Source organism: Melospiza melodia, chromosome 3 (assembly GCF_035770615.1).
Source record: "Melospiza melodia melodia isolate bMelMel2 chromosome 3, bMelMel2.pri, whole genome shotgun sequence".
Lineage (NCBI taxonomy): Eukaryota > Metazoa > Chordata > Aves > Passeriformes > Passerellidae > Melospiza > Melospiza melodia.
In genome coordinates, this window is record NC_086196.1 from 102,559,812 (window position 1) to 102,583,600 (window position 23,789).

General features: G+C 41.1%; 1 protein-coding gene across 14 annotated transcripts in view; it reads right to left on the reverse strand.

Annotated features, from left to right (window-relative positions):
• EHBP1 (EH domain binding protein 1) overlaps nucleotides 1–23,789 on the reverse strand; it is a 206,588-nt gene that overhangs the window by 128,449 nt on the left and 54,350 nt on the right. For all 14 annotated transcript variants that reach the window (XM_063152355.1, XM_063152346.1, XM_063152349.1 and 11 more), the window contains exon 6: nucleotides 281–462. In XM_063152355.1, coding sequence (XP_063008425.1) covers nucleotides 281–462 — 182 coding nt within the window. The remainder of the gene's footprint in view (nucleotides 1–280; nucleotides 463–23,789) is intronic.

Consider the following 23,789-nt stretch of genomic DNA (forward strand, 5'->3'; position numbering starts at 1 on the left):
TTCAGACCTGTAGATACTTTTAAGCTGTTGTTACTTAAAATGTCTGTAAGAGTAGAGTACAAGCCATCTGCCTCTGAAGAACACAAGGCTGAAATTAGAGTAAGAAACAACTTTTACTCAGTTAAGAAACCAAGTATGGCAGGAATGATAGGTATGCTGAAGGATGCTCTCAAATTCCACCATTCTATACAGAAAGAGCTCTTTATCCAAAGGGTTCTTTGAAAAGCAACACAAAGCAGGCTATCTGGTTTAAAAAACCCTCAACAAACAAACAACTTACGTGGCTTTTCCTTCCCTCAGGAAAATACAAGATAAGGAGAATTGTAGTGTGGCAGCTACCACTTTCTTAGACAAAGGCTTGAATTTTAACCTGACATCTGTCTGTGTAGGCATAGGGCTGGCATATTGCTTCATATTGATGCTGCTGGTGGCAAGCGCTTTTCTACGTCCAGAAGGAGATTCCTGAAAGCAAAAGAAAAACAAAGCTAATGTGAAAGGTGCTGTTACACTAAAACATGCATGTGCACAAAACAAAAAAAATGCACTTATTAAATCTGTGGGGGTTACTTGGGTTGTGTGGTTTGGTTTTGGTTTTTGGTGTTTTGTTTTTTTTTTTCAAAAAATCACTGTGGCCCTGCCGAGCGACAGAAAATCATTTCTTAAACTACGTCAGTCACTAATGGTGGTGGAGCTTTGAACACTTTCTTAGTGCAACTGAAAAAAAAAAAGGCTGTCCACTGTGATTAGTGGCGCTCCATTACAAGACCTAGGGTGTCTTTAATGGCTTGAGCTTGAACCAGATCCACAGCCCCCATCCAGTTGAACTGCTGGGAATATATTCTCGTTTCCTTTCACAGCAAATTGGACATGCTCTGTCCAAACATGGCTGGTTCTGGAGTGGAACTTCCAGCCTATGGAAGACATAGGTTTGGACCATGCATGTATTTCTTTGCATGTGGTTTGAGGTCAGCTAGTTTGTGTTCCATGCTCAAACAGAATACCTGAATATTTTTCAGAGCAGTGGTTCTTCTCATTAGTGGTGTACATGCACTACCAAGAGCAAAAGGTTCCTGAAACTAAAACTGACAATACTTCCAAAAATATTGATAAAAATTTTTCAAGAAAAAAATAAAGAGCAAAATAGATAAAAGCCAAATTTTTATTTGAAAAGTGGAAGGTGTATTTCAGTATAAAAATGTTGCTCATGGCTTAACAATCCAGATAAATTAATCTAAAATACATCTAAGAATCTACTCTCTTGTTTTATCTAGTATCAGCATCATCGGGAAAGGAATGATTATATGCAAAAAAGCCCTAGTAACAAAAAATAAAATAAAAAAGCCCTGCTATTAATTCTTTTGAAAAATGTTCTCACAATAGGACATTTTACTGCAGTTGACAATTTGTGTTGAATAAAGAATACTAATTCAATCAAAACATTCAAGCATCCTTTTTCAAAGTACTTGACATTTCTGCCCAGTAGAATAAGTCAGAATGTAATATGTCATCCCCAAAGAATACCTTGTTTAAAAAACTAGCCTTATCTGACAGATTATGCACAGCAATATTATACAGAACTATTAGTGCATGTAGATACCTTATGAATGAATTTCAAAAATGCATCAAACACTTGAGAAGGATTTAGGCCCTCTCAGAAGAAATACTTAAGAATATGCAAATACTCTCAGCTGAATTAAGTTGAACAGATGCGACTCTCACAAACAATACGAGTGCTCCTTCCCTGGCTGCAGTTGTCAATCAAAGACCAAGATTAAGGTCCAAGGTTCTGACAATGTGTAAAATGGAAAGTACAATCAGGGAGTTTCCATTATTACACAGATATGAACAGCAATAATCTGTTATAGTATCATGCCTTTAGAATAACTAACATTACAACTCGTTATACGGAATGCAAGGTTTACTGCAGTGCCTGTTCAGGCATCTACACCCAACAGGATCTTAGACAACTCATCTTGCAAGATTTTGAATAGTTGATGTTGACAGTAAGATGTTGATCTTAGCAAGATCTCAGAGCAAATCATGAATGTGGGTGCTTGCTTGAAGCCTCACAGATGAATCATTCATCAGCCACACCATGCCTGTATTCTAACATGCTCTTCTCAGTCTGACACAAAAATCGCTTTTCAGCAGCTGTGAATATCCCAAATCTAACAAAGATCTGGATTTATTTCCTTGTGTAGCTACAAATGCCTTCTCAGTGCTTGCTCACTCGTTGGATGCAGCCAATGCCATGAGAACAACACAGAGATCTTCCACTAAGTCTCTTAGGGAACACCAATATGCTTCAGTGACTCCAAAAAACAGGGCTACCTGGGGGCAGAGCTACTTTCTCTTGTTACAAACACACCATCTTATCTGCTAAGTCAGGTGCATGTTGTCTTTATCAAAGTGATTTTTCTAAAAAGTCAAAGCAAACAAGATAAGTCAACCCCATCTCCAATTCAGTGGTGGTTCTGAAGTGAAGAGAAAGCACACAGCACTGAACTTGCAAGCATGCAAAAGCCAGACACAGATAGCAAGGCAGAAGAATTTTGAAATTATGCAAAATTACATTTTCACTTAGTATCTACTCATTGTACAAATGATCATCTTGTCATTTGCACCTTCAGATTATCTGGATTGGAGAGTGAATAAGAAACATGAATAAGGAAGAAGCCAAGTTCTCCCAGAGAAGATGATCATCAGCAATTCCTAATGGAATCTTCTGGTGTTAGCTGATGTAGAGGAAAAGGGAGACAAGAATGCAGGCAGCAGGGTGTCAGGACAAAGGGAAGAAGCCAGCCATGAGCAGGAAGATTTTCCTATCACTACATATCCTGATGTGCTGTGAAGAACAAGATACTCTTGGCAATCGAGTTCAGTCTCCCTAAGAAATTAATTAATTTCACATTTTTGTGGGCCAAAGACAGAAGTTGACTTTCCAAGTTCCGAATGCTTACAAAAGTCCAAATCTGTAATATTATCATACACAAAAATCCCCAAACCCAAATAAAATAGACTGTGCCTGATATTTCAAGTCTTATTTTGCTTCATATGCAAGTTTAAGTATATCCTCCTACTCTTCCAGAAAGTGAAGTCTGTTGGAAGTTTTGCAATGTTTTCTCCTTTTGAGCTTTACAGGTTTAGCCTTACATGGTTTTAGCTATGTAAGTAGATGGGGAAAAAAGTTTTGTATGTTAAAAGAATATTCTCAAACTGCTTAGGTCCATGACTGATTCACAATGGATTGTGTTTTCTACTCTGACACACAACCAGCTTCTAAAAAATTGTCTTTAAATGTTAGAGCATGCTAATAATCACTTCTTGAAAAGACTGTAGCATTTTCTTCCTAAAAATCTACATGATTCCTGTAGTAGAATTTGAGTGACCTGAGAAACTGAGACATTTTCTTGCAGAAGGATAAACAATTCTTAAACTAGCAGGGATCAAATAATGCAAGAATGGAGTAGACAGCAAACCTGCAAGCAGAGTGGACAGAAACAGCTGAGCAGTAGGCTTGAATGAGTTATTCCAAAGAGAAGCCCACTTTGGTAGGACACTGAATAAATAATATCCATTTAAAGGTAAAAGTCTGATCTGGTGTTTACTTGTGTCTCATATGAGCATGTGGAAAGTCAAGCAGGAATCCCAGTGCAAATGTTTTAATTGCTCAACTTTCTTGCTTTTGCCTATATAATCAAAGTTTAAACTGTGTAAGGCTCTGTTATGCCTTCAGGTGTTTTATATCCACGTGACTGCCAGGGTTGCAACATCCTGTTTTGTGAAAGGGTGGCATGAAAAGTCAATTTTGAAGTCACAAGAGAGAAACAATTCAGTGCAATAATAAAGAGAAGTGAGAAAACACAACACTTAACAGTGAAGATGGAGTGCATTCTGCAAGAAAACAGCAATTTTGAAACCCTTTACTCTTAAGAACGGCAATGCATTATGCAAATAAAATCAGCCATGATATCTGAATGTCACAGAAAGACAGAAGATAACATACAATGCCAGTAAAATAAAAATACCTCTATGCTATCTTCCAGCTCAAACATGCTACTGAGACCGAGAATGGGCACTGCTGGACTTATAGGAGAATGCATGGAGCATTGGTTAACAACTATTTTTTGTTGTTTCATGTTTGTTACTGTATGGTTCTAGCAAGTGAAACAGCTCACTGGAAAAAAATAAAATGTGTGATTGTCCTAGAAATCATTAATAAATTATTTTAATTATTTGAAATATAACTATTTAGTATGTTAGCAGAAACTACAGCAGGCCTATCTTCTTGCATAACAGAATAATGGCTGTGTTGGGTCAACTAAAGGCTCTGAGAAATCTGTATGTTATTTTAGAAGTACATGGTTTGCCAGAGTGATGATTTTAGTTCACTTAAGAAGAGTAAAATCTGCACATAAACACACAGCAATACTTCTCCATCTTTCTCTCCAGTGTTGGGGAATTTCTGCTTTTGTATTCTACACTTTTCTCTCACAAGCAGCTTCACTTCCCTTGACAGTCTCCTCCTCCTATTGCCCACAGTCCTCAAAATGCCTCAAAAATACACCATTTTTGGGGTGAAATAACCCTATCTGGGCAGTGCATCAAGCTGTATCAGCTGTTTCCAGCTGGCAAGGCAGCAGGATGAAGCACATGGCTGTCTCTGCACTATGCCCACTGGGTGGTTGATACTCCTGCATCCTGGTAGTTTAGGAAAAATTAAGCAAATTATTAAAAATCTGGAAGAAGAAGATGCACTCAAAGTTAGCAAAATGAAAATCAATATAGAAAACAGAAAGACTTCCCAATACCCTGGAGTACTTTGATTTCTGATTTCAGACAAAGAAATATGCAGAACAAGCAATACTCAATAGATCAATAAAAGTTGCATTCCTTTTTGAACAAAGGAATATTAGTAATAATGAACTCAGGCAGTTCCCAATTTCTAGGCATGCTGTTTGTGTTTGCACAGACTTGAAAAACATCACCTCAGATACCAACAGAAGTGCAATTCAGTGGTGCCATCAGAAAGACAAATTCCAGACAATCTGAAGCCACAGGAATCACAAGCTGTGAGTGCAGGGCCAGGCTCAGGTGAAATCTCACCTTGCACTTGGCTCTGCCAAAGCCTGGGGACCAGCAGCACACACAGACACAGCAAACAGGGTTTCAAAAACCTCTGCATGGTTCTTCAAGGAGCAGTCCCCAGCACTATCCCTCCCCAGCATTTTAAGCTACTTCCACAAATCTTCAAATGACCATCCCATAACAAAGTTTGGGGCTAGAGAAGGGTAAAATAACACTGGCCAAACTGCAGTCAGCTCAAATGAAGCCAATGAAGCTGCATTTACTGACACAGATACAGGGCCAGACCCATTTATCACACAAATTCCTTTCCAGTAATGCAACCATGCATTATTCCTGCCACAACATTCCTGACTCTGAGCAGTGTCAGGCATCCCAAAACTTACTAGACAGGAAGTGCCACCCTTCTATAAATATCTGCCTGGCATAAAGGATTCCCACAGCCTGATCTCCTTCTGCAACAAGACCAGTGTGGAGCAGTGCTATGCACCACCAGCCTTGTCTAGGAATCATCCCCACCATTCCCTACTAAAGAGATCCTTTCACAGCAAGCAGGACTAAAATACTCTAAGGAACTAAGTGCAGAGAGCCTGGACCACAGCTGTAGAACAAACAGCTCATTTTTACTGGGAAGATGATGACCACAGATGACAGACGTCACACTATTAAACAGTGCCCAACTCTGTTCCAAAGGAAGCGAGCCAAAAGATTAACACCTTCACACAAAAGGTCTGGACTCAGATTCTTAATTTATAGGAGACAAATAATGCTGTAATGTGAATTTCATGCAGTCTTCTTTCCTTAAAAATGCATTTTTAATGACCTTGTATGCTGTACTTACCAAGTGACTGGCAAGTCTTCTTCAAGGTTAATATAAGAGGGGCAAATAAGTAAGAAACATCTTTGTATTTTCTGTTAAACTGCCTCCAAGCTTCTAGAGTTACACAGAACCAAAACATTGACTGGGTTTTGTTAATGGGGTATATTCCTCTGTGTTATTTGGGCTGGGCAGAGTCCCCCCAGAGAAATCAGCAGGATGTGTTTTACCTCTGCACACCTGAACTCAGCTTGCCTACACAGAGCCATGACCCTGCTGTGCTGTCTGTAACCCCTGAGGTTCCAGTGCCCTCCCTTCCACACACACACATATTGAGAAATAACAGGAAAACATTTCTGTTCAGCAGAAATCAGAACAAAAACTACTGAAGTTCTTCATTATTTAGCTAGTAAATGGTCCCTCCTTAATAGAAATATATTAAGTAATTAGTAATCAATGTACAAACATTATCCAAAAAAGACCCAGCTAGGGAAGACAACAAGTTGCCTTACTGGGTATTATTTTGTCAAAAGGAACAATAATTATCATCTTTCTCACAAACAAGGAAAGCATACAACATAATATTTTTGCCTTTTCATCTTTTACAAAAGCAAATGCCAAAAAGCCCACAAAGACATGCAGATTTTAAGGAGGAGCAAACTTTGGCAGTAAATAATTGACAAAGCGATTTGTCCGGTTCTAAAAACTCCCTGAGAGAAACAATGGGTTTCCCTCTCCTTTGGCCTCAGAACTAAATGGAGACTGTTGTGGAGGAAAGCTGGCCCCTGCAGCCCCCTGGCCCTGCAGCCCCCAGGCAGCAGCAGAGAGGAGCTGGAAGTTCTCCCTCTCCTGGCGAGGATGGCAGCCCTGCGCCACAGCCGCACGCACCATCTTGCGCAGATGGAAAGATCACTGCTTCACCAGCAGAGCAAAATGGATCACTGCAGAATTTAATTTGGGAGAGTATACAGCAATTAAATGCTAAAATAGACAAGCTACAGGGAGCTCTCTCAACTGGAGAGAGTAAATTAGAAACTATGTCAGTTAAAATAATTTAGACAGGCGGATGGGAGATTTGGAGGACCGAATGAAGGCAGCACGATCTCTGCTGAAAACTTGTTTAAAAGCAAATAATGGTTGAAGGTATCCAGAACATTACTAAGAATTATGATGCATCTGAATTGAGAATTTAATGTTTAAAAAATTCTGCACATGCCAGAAACGTTGGAGCCCTAGACATGAGGGCTTGGAATGAAATAAAACATTTTTAAACATTGAAACAGCTACCCTTAATGACATAATTATATATTTGTTATCCTCACAAAGTGACCTTTGTCCTTGCAGAACCAAAGTCCTTGTACCAGACTGTTTATCATACTGGTCATATCTTAGGTTTAAGCTTGAAGGCTCCTTCAAAAAACACCAACATGTTGGTTTTAACAGCACATCCACATTGATGAATCATTATATTGGAAGCAAACACACTGTTTCTCATGTAGCACAAGCAGAGACAGTAATTTCAGTAATGAAAGAGAAAACACTATATGCTACTTCAGCTTCTCTCTTCTTACAGCCCCATGAGATTTCAGTGGCACCCTGAGAGAGTGGGGTATTGTAGTGAAAGGTTCTTTCTGACTAAAATCTTACCTGCGCTCAACTGACCTGCTGTAGGTAACAACAAACCTTTCATCTTCCCAAGCTAATCCTCTGCATTCACAGACTCTGGAAATCTCCAATGATTAACATCAGACACAAAGTTTAGAAAAAGAAATTATACCTAATCAACTGAGTTAATTCATCCACAACTATGCAGAACAACACCAAGAAAATTCAGAGTTCCTGGTTTTCTATCAAAAAATACCATTAAGCTTCTTAGACAACTACTAGACAGATGGCAAAGTATGTGCATTATTAAAATTTTAGTTGAGCAATTTATTAATAGGTCATCTGTATGAGACAGGTATCCTCTTCTAAAGTGGGCTTGCTGCTTACAAAGGACAACAGAGAAAAAATTACAGGTAAGCTGGGTAATTTTAGTAAGTAACAGAACCCTGAAATAATGAACCTTGCATAGGATGTGGATAACTGCTTTATGTATCCATTTACAACATCTTCAATTGCTTTATCCCCTGGACTGTTTTGGTAATGCAGAAACAACTCCTGAACTCTCCCTCAGAAGTATATAGGAGATTGATAACTGATTTGAGAAATATTCACTCTAGTATTTGTAGCTTTTTTGCTCTTTCAGATCACTTCCTCTAGAGATGCTGTGCAAGTTTCTTTTCCTCTATAGTGACAGGTTTCAATTTACTCTTAGATGCCTTTGACCAGTTAAACTCAGAATGTCCTCGCACTCGAAGAAATTACTGTATCTTTGCAAAGTACATGAATTTTTGCTTGTGTTTGCAGAGCTACAGCTTGTGCTGCACCACTCAAGAGCCCTGGAATATGTGACTATTCTGTTTCCCTTAGCAGCAGTAAAAGGACATCCTTTCCTGCAAAGTCTAGATCCCAACATGCTGAGCTCACTAATGCCCCAATGGCTCTGCTTCCCTTTCACAGCCGCTCACTCTCTGCTGTTGGGATCACTCCACATCAGGGACTGTCTGTTCCTTTCCCTTCCCCAGATGCTACAGCAGCCAGGGATGTGACCATCTCCCCCAGGTCTGCTAAGGCACAGGGTACAGCTGTGTGCAAGCCTGTGGGAGCTACTACATAGTAATCATTAGCAAGCAAAAGCCATCAAGATGAAATAATTTTTATATAACAAAAGCTATAAAAGTAACTCCTACTGTAAACTCCTGTACATTTTTACTTTGCCATGGAGGTGGGCCACAAGCTTGTGGAAGTTCAGCTGAAGCTGGCAGAGAAACATCATCAATTGGCTGTTTAAATCCTCCAACCTTTCCTCTCAAAGGAGCAGATTTAAGGAAGTCTGGGCCTGAGCTGCTGCTGCCACGTGGCAGGTGAGGCTGTTAGAAAAGCACGGCATACAGGGCTGGCAGCTCAGCAAAACACAGCAGTCCCTCATTTCCTGGGAGCTGTGTGCAGCTGCATCCCTCTCACTGTGCCCCCTGTCTCCAGGAGCAGCTCCCATGCTCTGCTTCAGCTGAGGCACTTGCAGGCAGCGTCCCCCGAGGCTGGGCTCATGTTCCTCCCTGCTTTTGAAGAGTCTGCTGTATAAGTCTGTAGTATTTCTGTACAGTTAGCTTCAACACAAAGTAGAAATACAGATAATTTCTCTAATGTTAGAGAAGGAGAAACAGTGGGTGATGAACTTAGCTTCTAAACTTTTAGCAAAAATTGGAGTAAGAAACACACTTATTTTGTGTGACCTCCTCTCTCCAGGGGGAGGACAGGGTAGCTGACTTGATAACAATGACTTTATTTACTGCTTAGCAGCTCATAACTACATTTTTTCATGTATCAACTAAAGAGACTCACAGGTTGTTCTCTGGTTTTATTTTAAATAATAGGCAATACCTGGTACAAAATTTACATTTAAGCTCACCTACCAATGCCTGGTACTTCAGTTCTACTTTGCCTGATAGGAAACCTCTATCATCATGATGCACTCCTCTGCTGTGTGCAGAGGTCTCCCATGAATGGTGCTACCACACCTTCAAACAGCTACAAAAGAGAGATGTCCAGCTAGCATCCCCCCAAGAGAGTCAGTCTTTAAGGAAAAATAGTTGACTTATTTTTTTAAGGGTAAACTACTCACTGATTTATTGTTAGTTCAGCTTGTTTTCTCTTTCCATTCCAGTCTCTAAATTCCCTTACTCTGTCTTGGTGTCGCTTCAAGACAAATACCCAGAATCCTGAATGCTAAAAAGGTGTGTTTGAAATAATACCTCAAGCTCAGGAGTGAATATTTAATGTGAATTCAATATAATATTAAGAACAGTTTCTGCACCTCAGGCCATGCCTACCTATAAACCTTGCCCTGAGGAAACAAATACCATGCAGGAAGGCATATGTGATACAGGCCCCAGAATTAACTCTTGATTATTTAATCAAACTTGCAAACATAAGCACATTATTCAGCTCCTTTATAATCTCCAACAACGAAGCAAGTTTGAGGTAAAACTCCTTGAAGAAGAAACAAAGTGAAAAGATTAACTGCTCCAACAAGCTTACATACTTTCATTCATCTTTCCAGAGAAAGACTTAATTATTTAGCACAGATATAACCTGTTAAAATGGGATTTTCAAAATACCAGTGTGTCATCAACCAGTTGTTATCATCTGAGGATAACTTCCATAGAGGAAATGCACAATGTTAAATGACAAAGTTTGCAAGGCTCACGACAGAGAAAAGCCTGCAAGAGTGTCAATATTATTGACTCTTACTTTATATTTTTTCTGTACTGAAAATTGAACCTTAACTGCAAAAACCCAGAACAAATAGCTGAATGGTCTGTAGTGCCTGATGGCTGTGTGCTGAGCAGTGATGCTCACACCATCAACATTCCTCTGGGCAGAACCAGAGACTCCAGGTCAAATGACTGATCACTTTGGGAATTTCTCAAAGTTAGACTAAAAGACTACTTCATAAAAGACAGCACAATGTTCTTCAAAGTGAACATGTCAGCAATATTATTGCAGCATGACTGTATCTCCATTATTAAATTCATGACTGTGCTCTTTTTATTCTCTTGCATCTTGCTCACAGCTTTGCAGCATGTGCCAAAATCACCAGAATACATAATAACAACAGGACACAACTCAGATGGAGAAATGCCTCAAAATACAGAGAAATTACTGGACCTGCTGTTGCTCTTCCCTCTCCCTGTATCTCCCACCGCCAACAAGAGGACACACTGCAGGGCCACCACTGCCCTCAGCTCCATGGCCGTGATTCTCATCACAACATCCACTCTGGAAGAGTTGGCTTTTCAAGGAAGGGTCTCCATCCCAACAGACAGTTCTCTGGCCCTTTACTACTATTCTTTATACTTAAACCTTATTACTATTCTTTATTACTATTGTCTCGTGCCACTTTATTTCTATTATCCAAATAATCACTATGAGGGGGGGAACCTCAGTGATAGAGATTCAGTCTGCAAGTCTCCTCCCAGCTGTTATGTCAGAGCAGCGTGGCTGGCAGGGGATGGTTCCTGAGCACAGCAGGATCTGCAGAGTTCAGGAAGGAGAAAAAATTCAGGCTCTGAGGATCTCAGCAGCATCATCCTGCTGATGGGGGGGGCTGAGGCTGATGTCAGCAGGGAGAAGCAGGGAGCAAGGGCGGGAATACAACCAGGGCAGAAGGGAGGCAGCTGAAAATTCACATCTGTGTGAAGCTGGAATGGGGGCATGCTCACACATGTCAGACACCTCAGCTGTCACACCCTGTGCACACACAGCAGTGGGAATGGTGTGGGGTGCAGGTGCACTTATTTATTTCTTTATGTCTGTGTTTATAAACAGCACAGTATGCATTTTAACAGCAAGGATAAACATAAAGCATTCCAAAATGCACCTCAGCAATAAACATAAACCTCAAGCTTTTGAAAGCCTATCCCACCCTCCCTCCCTCTGAATTTGTTTCAATCAGGGAAATAGCTAAATGGATTTCTTCTAACTTTGTACTTAAAGTAAAATTCACCTCAAGGCTGACAAGCATAGAAAATTTCAGTCCAATGGGTGATTTTTTTTTTTTTGTTAAAGCTGCAATAGCCTGAAAACAGGGGCTTGTAATGAAGCTGCCCCATCAACCATAACCACACTGTCAGTAGAGCAACACAATCATACTGCCTGTGCAAAGAAGCAATGCATTTAACATTTTCTTCACTGTGTATTATCTATTAGCTGAGTTTGTCACAGAGATATGTGGCAGTTGCCTGCAATACTTATGAATATATGGCAAGGCACACAAGAATCCATCTATGTCTGCTTCAGCACAGGTTTGTCTTATTACATTTTGGCAAACAACTTAAAACCCACCCTTCTCTTACCTTAGGTTTCTGTTAAATACTGTTACTATCTAGAAATTGAAGTCGTCTGAGGCAAACATCTCAGATCTTCCCATTGCTATTCTCTATTACTAATGCACATTACATGTTCAATTCTCCCTTGCTGTTCCTATGAAAAAGGTCTTGTCAAAAACAGATTTCATTTTTTCTGTGTATGCACAAATTAGTTATGGATGATTAACAAAGCATTCATTCTTTTATTTGCTTTGGCTGAGACTTGATCTGTGTTACATTCATGTGAGGGAAGCACTCAATTTTATGTTGATTAAATATGAAACACTGCACTCTTGATAAAAAGAGTTGTATTCAGAGCTGCATATTATACAGACAAAAGATGCATGTTCTTGGGCTAATAGTTTCTTAAACAAGTTTTTCCAGATTTTTAATTGCAAAAAACTTGATACAGCTGCCGCTTTTTTTTTTCCTTCTCAGCAAGTACTGGGCAGTGAGAGCTTTGTGTCCCAAAGCAATCTGGTGCAGTCTTAACAAACAACAATAGTTATTTCAAATTGGATATAATAAAAAGGAATTTTCAAGTTCTGCCCCACAATTTGATTTCTTTAAACATAACTTGCATTGTGAAACCTTTTTTAAAAAAAGACTGCAAAACTAAGGACCGGCAACAAATCATAATTATACAATTTGTCTTTTATTATTTCAAAAATTCAACAAAAATAAAGAGGTATTGGAGAAGTCTTATGGAAACTTACAGCCAGTCATAACTGAGAACTTAGCCCTGATCTGCTGCACTGACCCCAGCTATCACAGGATGGCATGTGCACAAATGCTCCTCAGTAAGGCCCATAAATTCCCCACGTCCATTAAACACAGTGACAGAGAAACACCAAAAGGATGCACCTTGCTTAAGCAAGGTATTTAAGTGCAAGCCTGACTCTCAGTACACAACCTACTTGTAATTAAATCAAGTTGAAGAAAGCCATGTGATTAAGCACCTTGTTAAATTTGGGAACAAATTATTAGCCCCTATAAAGCAGGGGATTCCATCTTGGGGTTTACAGCACGTGAGAACAAACACGAACCCACAGAAACACGCACACAGGCAGAGCCTTGTGATACTTTTGCAAGAGGGGATTTCTTTTTAGTAAAACAATACAGAGTAAGGGCAGCTCTTACTCTGGTCACGCATTCATTCTTTTCTAAACTTTCAACAACAATTGATGGTCTTATAAAACCTTTGCTAATGTTCCTGTGCCACAAAAATAAGTCTGTTCAGTATCTTTCTTACACATCACCAAAATGAAAGCATGAACTTAGAGTTTGCAATTTCACTGCCAAGGAGAGACAGTCCTACCACAGCAAGAGGCTAGAAAGAGCCAAAGCAAGGGAATCTTGACACAAGTTGGGCTTAGGAAGGACAGCTAGGGCTCCACATGGAAGAAGGTGATTTCTGAGGATGCCCCTGAAATATCACAGCACTGGGTAGCAGGAGAGAACAGATGGAAACTTGGCCAAAGCAGGTTATGCAAGGTCTCTGAGCAAAAGGTCTCTGCTGCCCATGAAGGGAGATGCTTGCTCGGTGCTGTTGAAGAGCTAGCTGCTATTGGAGGAGCCTGCTAGCTGGCAGGTATTGGAAGAGCCCAATAACCCCTCTGGAGTGAGGTCCCTCCAGCCCTGTATGGTGCAGGTAGAGGACAAGAACAGGCCGGTGAAGGCAGCCAGGCCCACGGGGAGCAGCCACGCTGCAGCACAGGGTGGGAGCTCCTGCAGGGCACGAGGAGCATGAGGGGCCCCAGAACACCCATCCCTCCTCATGGGCCTCGCCCAGAGCAGAGGCACAATGGAACAACCTCTGCCTGCAGACAGTGCCTGCCTCCAAAGCAAAACCCAATCCCACTTTTCCAGCCACAAGCTCCTGCCTTGCACCCACCATGGCACTTTATTGGCTCTTCTTTCACGGCCCAGTTCCTTTCACTAAACCAGCAGAAAACTCACCCAGAAAAAAAAAAAAAAAAACCCACAATGTTTCAGCTGGGTCAGACTGAGCTCTCCAAAGGCCAGGGAAGCACCAGCTTGGGCACACAGAGGGGCTGCTGTCCACAAAGTGAGGAGCAGGGAGGACTGAGCAAGAAACCACCTGTTTTGACAGCAGCATACTGAGAATGGTTCAGCCATCACATGGGGTTACATTTTTATGCAGTATTGTGTGGAGATTTACTCTTCCTGTTCCAGCCTGTGTGAACTCAGCTCCCTGTCCTTGCAGGCAGAGGATGGTTGAACTGAGACAAAGATTTTTTTTTCTTTAAGGAGCTCCAAAAACTTTTTTTTTTCCTTTGCTTCAGGTCACATAAGAACACACAAAAGGACAAAGCAATAAATGCTCACATGCACTTTCTTGTCTTTATTTCCATTCTCTGGAATGAGGCCAGAGACATCTAAGTAGTGCACTCTGTTCTCTTCCACTCCCTCACAGAAATTATGGACTCTCCTTCGCAGCCAATTTCCTCCTCCTCCTCTGTCTGGGCCCAAGCTTCAACCACTACAAAACAATGTTCCCCTGTTTCTCTCCAGGGCCCATTCTCCATGCATCTACCCCAGGCTCCCTGAGGCCTCCCAGACCTTTAAGGCTTCACTTTTACACATCCAGGATGAAAACCTGTTCTCTCTGCTTCGATTCTGGGAAAATTCCACTCTCTCCCCGCTTTGCATATGAACTCGGGTGCACTCATTTCCTCCAGGCTCAGCCCCTCCGGTGCCCAGGGGCTGACACTCCCGAGGGCATTGCCACAGCAGCAATGCTCAAACCACCTGGCACAAGTCAGAGCTGCCCTGGAAATGCAGAAATGTTCCATGGCACAGGTTCTCCCCAGTCTAAGCCTGAAACTTTAAACTGGGCATTGGCAAGTGAAACGGCAGGTATGTCACGTGTTACATCACTTCTCTCTCTTCGAAACTATCTAAATTTATTAGCATTATTAGACTTGCACAATTTATAACTCATAAAACTAAGTGCTACAAAGTAAATACCAGTTTCAAATAATTAGTTTTTACACATTCTTTTAAAAGGATTATTCTCCACATTCCAGCTACCCCATAAACATTCCTGGAGTGCTACAGGCACAAGCACTGTCAACCATTCTAAAGCTCCCCTCAAAATAAATCCACATGTATACAAAAGGCAAAGATGTTCCTGATGGTTTGTTTATTAATATACCATGTTGCCATCTAAAACAAACACAAGAATAAATTAATAAAACCAGAATATCTCAAATGGAAGTATTTTTTTCTCTACTTCTTGTCTGTGAAGTTAACATAACTTGTGGATTTTTTAAAAATCTCAGCGCTAATTAATATTTGACACATCCATATTTTAAAATATTCCTCAATTAAAAGCAAATTTAAAAAAACAAAACTAAAAAATCCAACAAACATAAGCAGATTTAATCTCATGATTATTGTTATGTAGAAGCATTTAGGAGACACATGCATTAATCAATTATCAGAAAGCAGTGCTTCAGTCCCAGGTAGTCAGCAACAGCACTCGTATAATATTACAGAGAGCCTGATGTTTTGGCAAAACGAGAGCAGGAAAAAATGAAACTAAAAGGCATATTGTACATGTGACCTACAGGACTGGAATTATTACCTCTAAGCTTATTAAGAGTAAAAGCTGTCAGTCGGACCACCCCACAACCAGGGAGGAAAACTGAGATTACTCAGCAGCAAAAGGCATAAAAAAGGAGACGTGTCTTCTTGGAATGGACGGAGGCAGAGAGTGAACCACAGCCCTGCTCCAGCTATCTGAGCAGTAATTGGCTCACAGGAGCGACTGCCACGTTAAGGCATTATCATTATCTAGCTCACATAACTGGAAATTCACGCTCTGTTCTTTAAATTGGCTTAACCAGCAGCATCTGCAGCACTTTAATTAATTACAGCAATTGGCGTACCTTAAAAGTAGATGCACAGATCTGAAATGATAATGCCCCGTGAGTAATAATTGTAAACTAGCATTAAACCAGACCTATCCTAAACAAAAACTAGGGTATACTGTTAGGCTTCAACAGAAAACAAGCTTCAACCTAGTAATTATTATTGTCTGCCCAGGTTCACCAACAGATACTACAATTCTACGTGACACTTTACATCCAATTAGCTCAGGAACGCAGAAGCTCACAACATGTACAGCAAAAATCTGTTCAAGTTTGATGCTCTCCTGTCAAAATTTGCTCAGGCACCTAAATTTGGGGTTCCTCGATAGATAAACTTTGAGTTAAAATCATAACAGGGACTGATTGCCACTATTTATTTTTAGTACACTCCTTTTAAAGAAATACAGAAGCCAGACATCACAGCAAGCTCAGAAAGAAGTTTTTTTGACAGCCATTAGCTTTGCTTCAGTAAAAAAATCCACAGGCACTGTACATAAATGTGGATTTATTTTCTTTCCTGATATCTGCAGCTCTAAAATACAGAAGAATTACTTGGAAAAAAATTTGGAGACAAGAAGTTTAAAAACTCTTTTGTTCCTTTTATGTACAACGACTTGAAATCTTTACTTAGAAGAAAATAGTTTCTAAACCCTGACAGTGAAATCCAGATACACATCCCGGAAAAATCTAAAAGCTGTTCTTCATACCATTTCCAGCCAGAACACAAAACACCACCAAGATTTGTTGTGACTTGCTTCTGTACAATTTCTGGTTTAAAGACAGATTTTACATTTAATTAGCACCATGCTGCAAAACGGGACACAAGAATTTTAACCAGGCATCTTGCATGTAATGGAAGTTGAAACATTTAAATAGCTCAGTGCTACTGAACTAATCAAATCTGATCCTTAAATTCATAGGTAATTTAGGGGTCAGAATACCTGGTTTAAAGGCCACTATCAAACCAAATGTGAATTTCCCATTTATCAAACACCAGTCTTATCTTTTACAGTCGTGTGAAATAATGAAGCACAGCTTTCTTGATTCTAGTAAAGATGTAAAGTTTCGAACATATTTTTAACCCAAAGAACCCCAAAACCAAAAACTCAACTAAGGGATGACTGGTTTTAAGTTGCAAAAACTTTAACCTTCTAATAAAAATAGATGCTGCGGCACAAAATACACCTTTGTGTAATGTTGTTCCGTGCCCATTTCTGAAAGCATGACTGTTCTCCTTGTAACTCACAGAACTCACACGGAGGCACAACCTCAGCAAGGCAGAGCACAAGCCCGAACAGCTAAAATACCAAGGCTGATGTAGCAGCAAAAACCAAAACCAGCAATCTTATGTAGCAGCTCACACCACAGAGACATGCAAAAGGCAGCTAGAGGAGAAAAATACCTTTTCTAAAGCAGCAAAACCAGTGACTGTGTTTATATACTCTGTGCCTACTGTGTCTGAGCTGTGCAGACAGCAGTGAAGCTTCACTGGTATGTGTAATTTTAAGACATGAATATCTGTGCTCAGAAATACTCTGATAACACGTTTATCTTAGGTGTACAGAAAACAACTGCATGCACAAATAAACAGATACAGTCAACGTAATGACGTTCATCTCCTGAGTAAATCTTAATTTATAAATCCCAATCTAGAAACAATATGTGCTACTAAAGCACCAGCCTCTGAGGAAAAATGGCCACAGTGCAGGAAAAATAAAAAAATAAAATAATAATTCTTATCTAAGCCTGATAGTTATTCTACACAGTCACCCATTTCTGATGGAGAGGGATCACAAGTGCACAATACAAGTTATTCGTTGACTAAATATCACCCTGAAATGCCTGGCTATAAAGGTTGGAAGGATTAACACAAAAGGTCCCACTCCAAGACAAATGTCTCCTTCATAGTTCAGTTCACAGCCATCACAACTGCTCAGTCAGGCCTGCATCCCCGAGCGCCAGGCATATACCTGCTAACCAAACACACCCAAGACTTGGAAAATCTCTTGTTGATTCTGGCATCTTTTTAGAGGAGATTTTAATTACCACCACAGAGAAACAGACTTTTTAAACACATGAAGATCCCAAATAGTTTCCGCTTCAAATCTCCGCACTTTCTGAAGCAACTTCCACAGAGGAATTACAAATTTGCCAGGCTGGCATGATTCACATGCCACTTCCTCCCTTCTCCTCATTCAGTCTCTCACCTTTTCCTAGCAAAAAAAAGTGAGACAAAGAACAGCTCCTCCCCAGTTTTAAGCTGCTTGCAGAAGCCTCACATGATTCAACTGCACATTTATATAGAGGCCTCTTTACGAAATAAATAAAGATAAATTAATTAATTAGCATGCACTAAAACATGTTGGGGTCTGGTGTAACAATAAAATCACTTTGTCATTTTTCCAACAAGCTGTAGGTTTTAGGGGAAAAAAATGCTACTGCAATGTATATTTCTAAATATGCATTTGGATTTTATCATTCTTGTCTAATAATTACACTCTTTCACATGGCCTCACATTTCAGAAACTATCTGAACTGTGCATATCTTCTTTTATTTTCAGTAACAGACTACAGTATGAAAACTAAGATTTCTACAGGAGCAAGGGCTGAATTTTAGTGCTAAATATTTTATCCTTACTGGATGGTAAGGATATTTTTTCTACTCCCTCTACTGGCATACTTTAAAAGCAAGTAACAAAAATCCTGAAGGGCATTCTAGCTTGTAAAACATAATGAGAAAATACTTTCTGTAACCTCAAAATAATTGTTTGCACAACTCAGCAAAACATTATTCCTAAATGTTGGGGATTCCTAAGCTATCAAAAATTTTTTCGCAGATTTCTTAATTGTAAAAATTAACTGAGCACCTCAAAAAAAAACTATCCTGGACACTCTGTGTGAGAATTACTATCAAGTAGTCCCATCACCTGTCACTGCTTTGATCAAAACAGGTCACTCCCTCAAACATACTCCATGGCTAAAAGACCCGAAGAGTGATCTATGGAAGAGAAATCTACATGATTACCACAAGTCTACATAAATAAGCAAAAATATCCTGAGCTTAACGAGTTGCTACTTAAATGTTAGACAGTGCTCTGTGAACCATTTTACATTAAAATTGGATAGTTCTAAACATCACACATACAAGAAGTATTGTTTGACACAGTGCCATTTTGATGATAAATTGCAATCTACAGCTCAAATAATTCTAGCCAGGGATTAACATTTCAGAGGCTGAGCCAGAGATTATGTGTGTGGATCTTGAATTTCATCATCTCCCTTCGGCACAATACCTCATTCTTCCTTTTTTCATCTATTCTCTCATGAAGGGTCAGGAAAGCTTAGCCTTGCTGTTTCATTCATTTCATCTCTACATTAACCAGATACCTTGCAGTCTTTAGTTCTTACGTGTTATTCCATTACAAATACTCCAGCCACACTGCACTGTGCTCCGGCTAATGAGGCATGTACCAAATCAAAGGCTGCCATCAAGTGGCTGCAGCACACGGCCAGCACTATGCAAAGTTAGTGCTCTGCACGGCTTTCACCAGGACACACTGTGCAGGGAGCATTAAACTCCGCCCTGACTTAAAGCTTTGGGGCAAATCCAGATGCTAAGAGATAGTGGTCCCACACCATTTCACTTCCTTCCTTTCAAATTCTAAGGTCCGGCCTAATAGCTGGCACCACCATGCAGAAAATGTTCCTGTTTCTCACCAGTCTGGATCAGCAGGCTTCAGAATTTCTGCCATCACGTTGCTCATCACTGTGCACCAGTGGAGACCAGCCTCAATAACCAGTCAAAAGCTTCCCAGCTAGCAGTGGGACAAGAAGGTGTCACAGAGTGGAGGTTTCACACAAGATGGGGGGAATAAATACAGTTTCTTGTGCAACCATACCCAGTTTCAAATCAAACTGCATTAGAGATTGTTAATCCCTACTCATCCTGAACTTGAAGACGATGTGAGAGCTCTTTGTTGCAGTGATAGTGATGAATATCTTCAGCGTTACTCAGCAGTTTGAAGCAACCATGCCCTGATAGATCATTCTTCAGCACAAGCATTCCATCCCACCCACACAACTGGCCTTTCCATACAGCTGCTGAATTGCCACATACCATCAGCTCTAAACCACAGCCTGCTACTCCAACTCATCTTTGCCTGACGGTAGAAAAACAACCAACCACAACCAAAGTAAAACTCACTTTCAAAGAATCACAGATTCACCAAATGAGTAAGGTGGGGAAGGACCATAGTTGGGATCATCTAGTCCAATCCCCTGTTCAAGCAGGGTCCTCTCAGAGCATATTACTTAGGACATTGTCCAGATGGATGTCCATCTCCAGTGAGGGAGACCCCAGCACCTCTCTGGGCAACCTTTCTAGCACTTAGTCACCATCACAGTAAAGTTTTTCCTCCTCATGTTCAGGTAGGCCTTCCTTTGTTCCAGTTCCTGCTTGCTGCCTTTCATCCTATTGCTTGACACCACCAGGAGGAGCCTGGCTCCATCCTCCAAATACTGATATTTGTTGATAAGACCCCCTCACAGACTTCTTCAACCCTAGAGAGGCTCAGCTCCCTCAGCCTCCCTCATAACTGAGGTGTTCCAGTCTCCACAACATCTCCAGAGCCCTCCTGTGGATTCACTCCAGGACTCTCTTGTACAGAGGGGCCCAAAAGTGGACACAGCACTCCAGATGAGGCCTCCCCAGAACTGAGAAGAGGGGCAGAATTATCTCCCTCAACTTCCTTCTTCTCACATTTCAGTGCAACAAGATAGATTTTTTTTTTTCCCCAATGAAGAAGAGTGGTGTCTTTCTAAAAATTGTGGCAATTTTGCTACTATAGAGAAAAAGCTTTGCATGCACCATGGGACAGAAAGGTTTTGCATGGTGGGGATGAAACTAAAGATTACCCAGATGTGTCTTCCCAGATCATGTCTGTCCACAGCATGACTTCCAGCAATTCAGCTGTCATGTAAAATAACACCTTCCATCTTGCAATTGCAATGAAAATATCAAGAAAATATGATTTGAATGTAATTGATGAAGACAGACACAATTCTCTTCATTTCTGAAAGGGCTTGGCTCAAAAGTGTAAAAAGCTGAAGAGCCATGTTCTCCCTGCTGCTCACAGTGCCTGACCATCCAGCCTCCCTTGGTCTCCCCTTGCCATTGTCATTAGCCATGTTTTGCATCTTGGACTTCTCAGTTTCTGATGTTTTTCTATGTTATTTTTGTATTGTTTTCAGGATTTATTTAGCACTTGGAAGTAGAAAGCACTACCAAATCTCACATTTCAAATAACTTCTCACTCTTCAACAAGAGAAAAAAAAGTAAACATAACTAATTTTTATTTCAGGGATCTACTTTACAGATAAAAATAGGACACAGTTCTTCACCTCATTTTCAGCATCACTTCTGGTTTGGTAAATATTGTATGTGTTCTTTGAATTTTGTGCTCTGCCTTCTTGAGACTGTTTCATGGAGTTGTTTTGCTTTAGGGAGGAAAGCTTTAAGAGTTTCTTTAATCTTATCCCTTGCTGAGCAGAATACTCTTACAGTAGAAATCATTAAAACTATATTATAAAAACTGAGTCCTTAAAGAAAATCTCTGGAAACTAGTAAGTCTATTTATTTTTAGCAGATGAAGTCCTCATAGTCAGACACAGCTGTTTGCTATCTCAGGCTGTGCTGCACAGGGTATTAAAACAAACTTGGAAAACCTGCCATCCATCCTGCTCAGTCTGCCATTCTATCACACTGCCAGGGAGGGCAGGTTGGTTTGATCTCAGTTCTAGTCAACAGAAAACCCTCCAGAAGCAGAAATACTGCTATTTAACAGTGCAATGTAACACATAACTGTACCATCTTCAGCCTGTACATGCATCATGCTTTCTATATCTATATCTGTATCTATATCATTGCTGAAGTGTCGTGCTGCGGTCAAGGAGTGGCTGTGCCTGATTCAGTGTTCACACTGAGACTCTCCAAACCATGCTGCACTCACTCCCTGCCCCCTCCTGTCTGAGGACTTGCCCACTGGAAACTGGAGCTGCATTTACCCTCAAAGAATTTCCTGTGGTGCTCATTCCTCCTCTCAACTCACATTCCCGTGCTGCCAGGGCAGAGGTGGGTTTTCCATCCCACTTCCTCCTGTCCTCCACCTGGTCATGCAGGTAAAACCCCAGGGTACCTTGTGGTGTGAACCCCCTCTCTCAAGCAGGGCGTGCTTGCTCCCAGTAGCAGAGACTCTGGTCTGCACTGGTGGGACACGGGACATTTCCTCTCCAACTTGCTCAAGTCTTTCCAGTCTGTCCACAGTCCTGGACTGTCTTTCCACAGCTGAGACCCAAGATGTTAGGGAGGCAGAGAAATGGTTTCCATACTGCTGGAGTCAGGCAGTCACCTGAAGCACTGCTTGTTCTCCTTTCATTGACATCAATGCCAGTGAGCTGGAACACAACAATGGCACGCTCTGTACAAATTTCCACCATGAGGATTGTGCTCCCTGGACCTCATATGGATCTACAGGGGACTCCTGTAATCCCTTACAGATTACCTCCAGCACAGCTGACTGTGTCAGGTACCAGGTACCCTCCTCCGTGGCATTCCACCTGCCTGAGCACACCACTGGATCATCCTTGGGTGACCTTTGCTGCGCACTTGGCAGGAGTGGCATCCAGAGACTCAGAGTTTCTCTCCTCTTCCCAATCCCCTTGGCAATGCCCACGTTCCAGGGTTCCCAGGTGCTTGGCTTCCATAGCATGGGCCATGATACCCCAGCATTGGAGCAGCCAGGTTACCAGGGGCTCCCCAGTCTGGCGGCTGAAATCTTCATCTCACAGCTCTGTCTGGAATATGGATCAGGTGATTATCTCTGGCCCTGCCTCTTCCTCCTGTTGTGAGGGCCCTGCTTCCTCTTCATCCCTCACTATGCAAACTGATTTGGTCTTGGATTTCTCCTGTACAGGACCAACTGCTACAGGCTGTCCCTCTGGTTCAGCTCAGTTTGAGTGGCCATGGTGCCTGTAGGTCTGACTTCCTCCTCCTCCTCCTCCTCCTGAGGGTGCTGTCCAGTCTTGAACTGTGTCTGGTGAAGAGCAGCCAGGACCCAGAACACTGCAGTAAGTTGCTCCTCTCTGGAATTGCCACAGCATTCTCCTTGCAAATACTCTGTCACGTTACCAGGGTTCCATTGCTGTTCAGGGGTGAACCTCCAAACCACTGGAGCAGAGAATTTCCCCAAATACTGGCCCGTTTTCTCCCACATTCCATGGCACTCATGACAGTCCATCCTTGGGGCAGACCTTTGAGTGACTTCCCAGAAATCTCTGTCACGACTAAGCAGGTGTGGACTGCACTGAGAAGGCACAGCAGACACAGCAACAAGAAAATGCTTTCCTTAGCATCCAAGGGAAATACAAGATTCTGAAAAGCTGTTATAAGAGGCCTGAAGGAGGAAAAGGAGTGAGAAGCTGGGGAAAATCACCCTCCTCTGTTCCCCGCCCAGATGGCAAATTTAACCTTGTCCTGGCCAGACCCAGGACATACAGTCCACCGTGCTCAGAACAGCAACTTTTGAGTTCAGGGATGCAACTCTCTATGAGTCATACATTTAGCAAAAATTCAGTTTACTCTTATATTTATGCTAGTATGTGGAAACAGAAAACACTGATAAGTTACAAAATGCCCTTTACAGCAACTTATTCACTACCATTTTATTCAGACAATCTTTGCAGCCAAGACTCAGGTTGCCACCATACTTAAGCTAAACTAGAAAAGGTTTGTTTCTACTGTCTGGCAAGATTCAAGAAGACATTAGGGCTCATCAATTATCAGATATTGATAATGCAAAACACTAAGAAAGGAGAATCTTCACAGGAAAAACACAATGTGATGGCGTAGCATCAATTCAGAATGAAGAATATGCTGGGAGGGAAATTAATGAAATGGCATCAATTAAGTTATGGAGGTCAATTAATTTCTATTATATTAAACTCTATTAAGACAGCTAACAACCA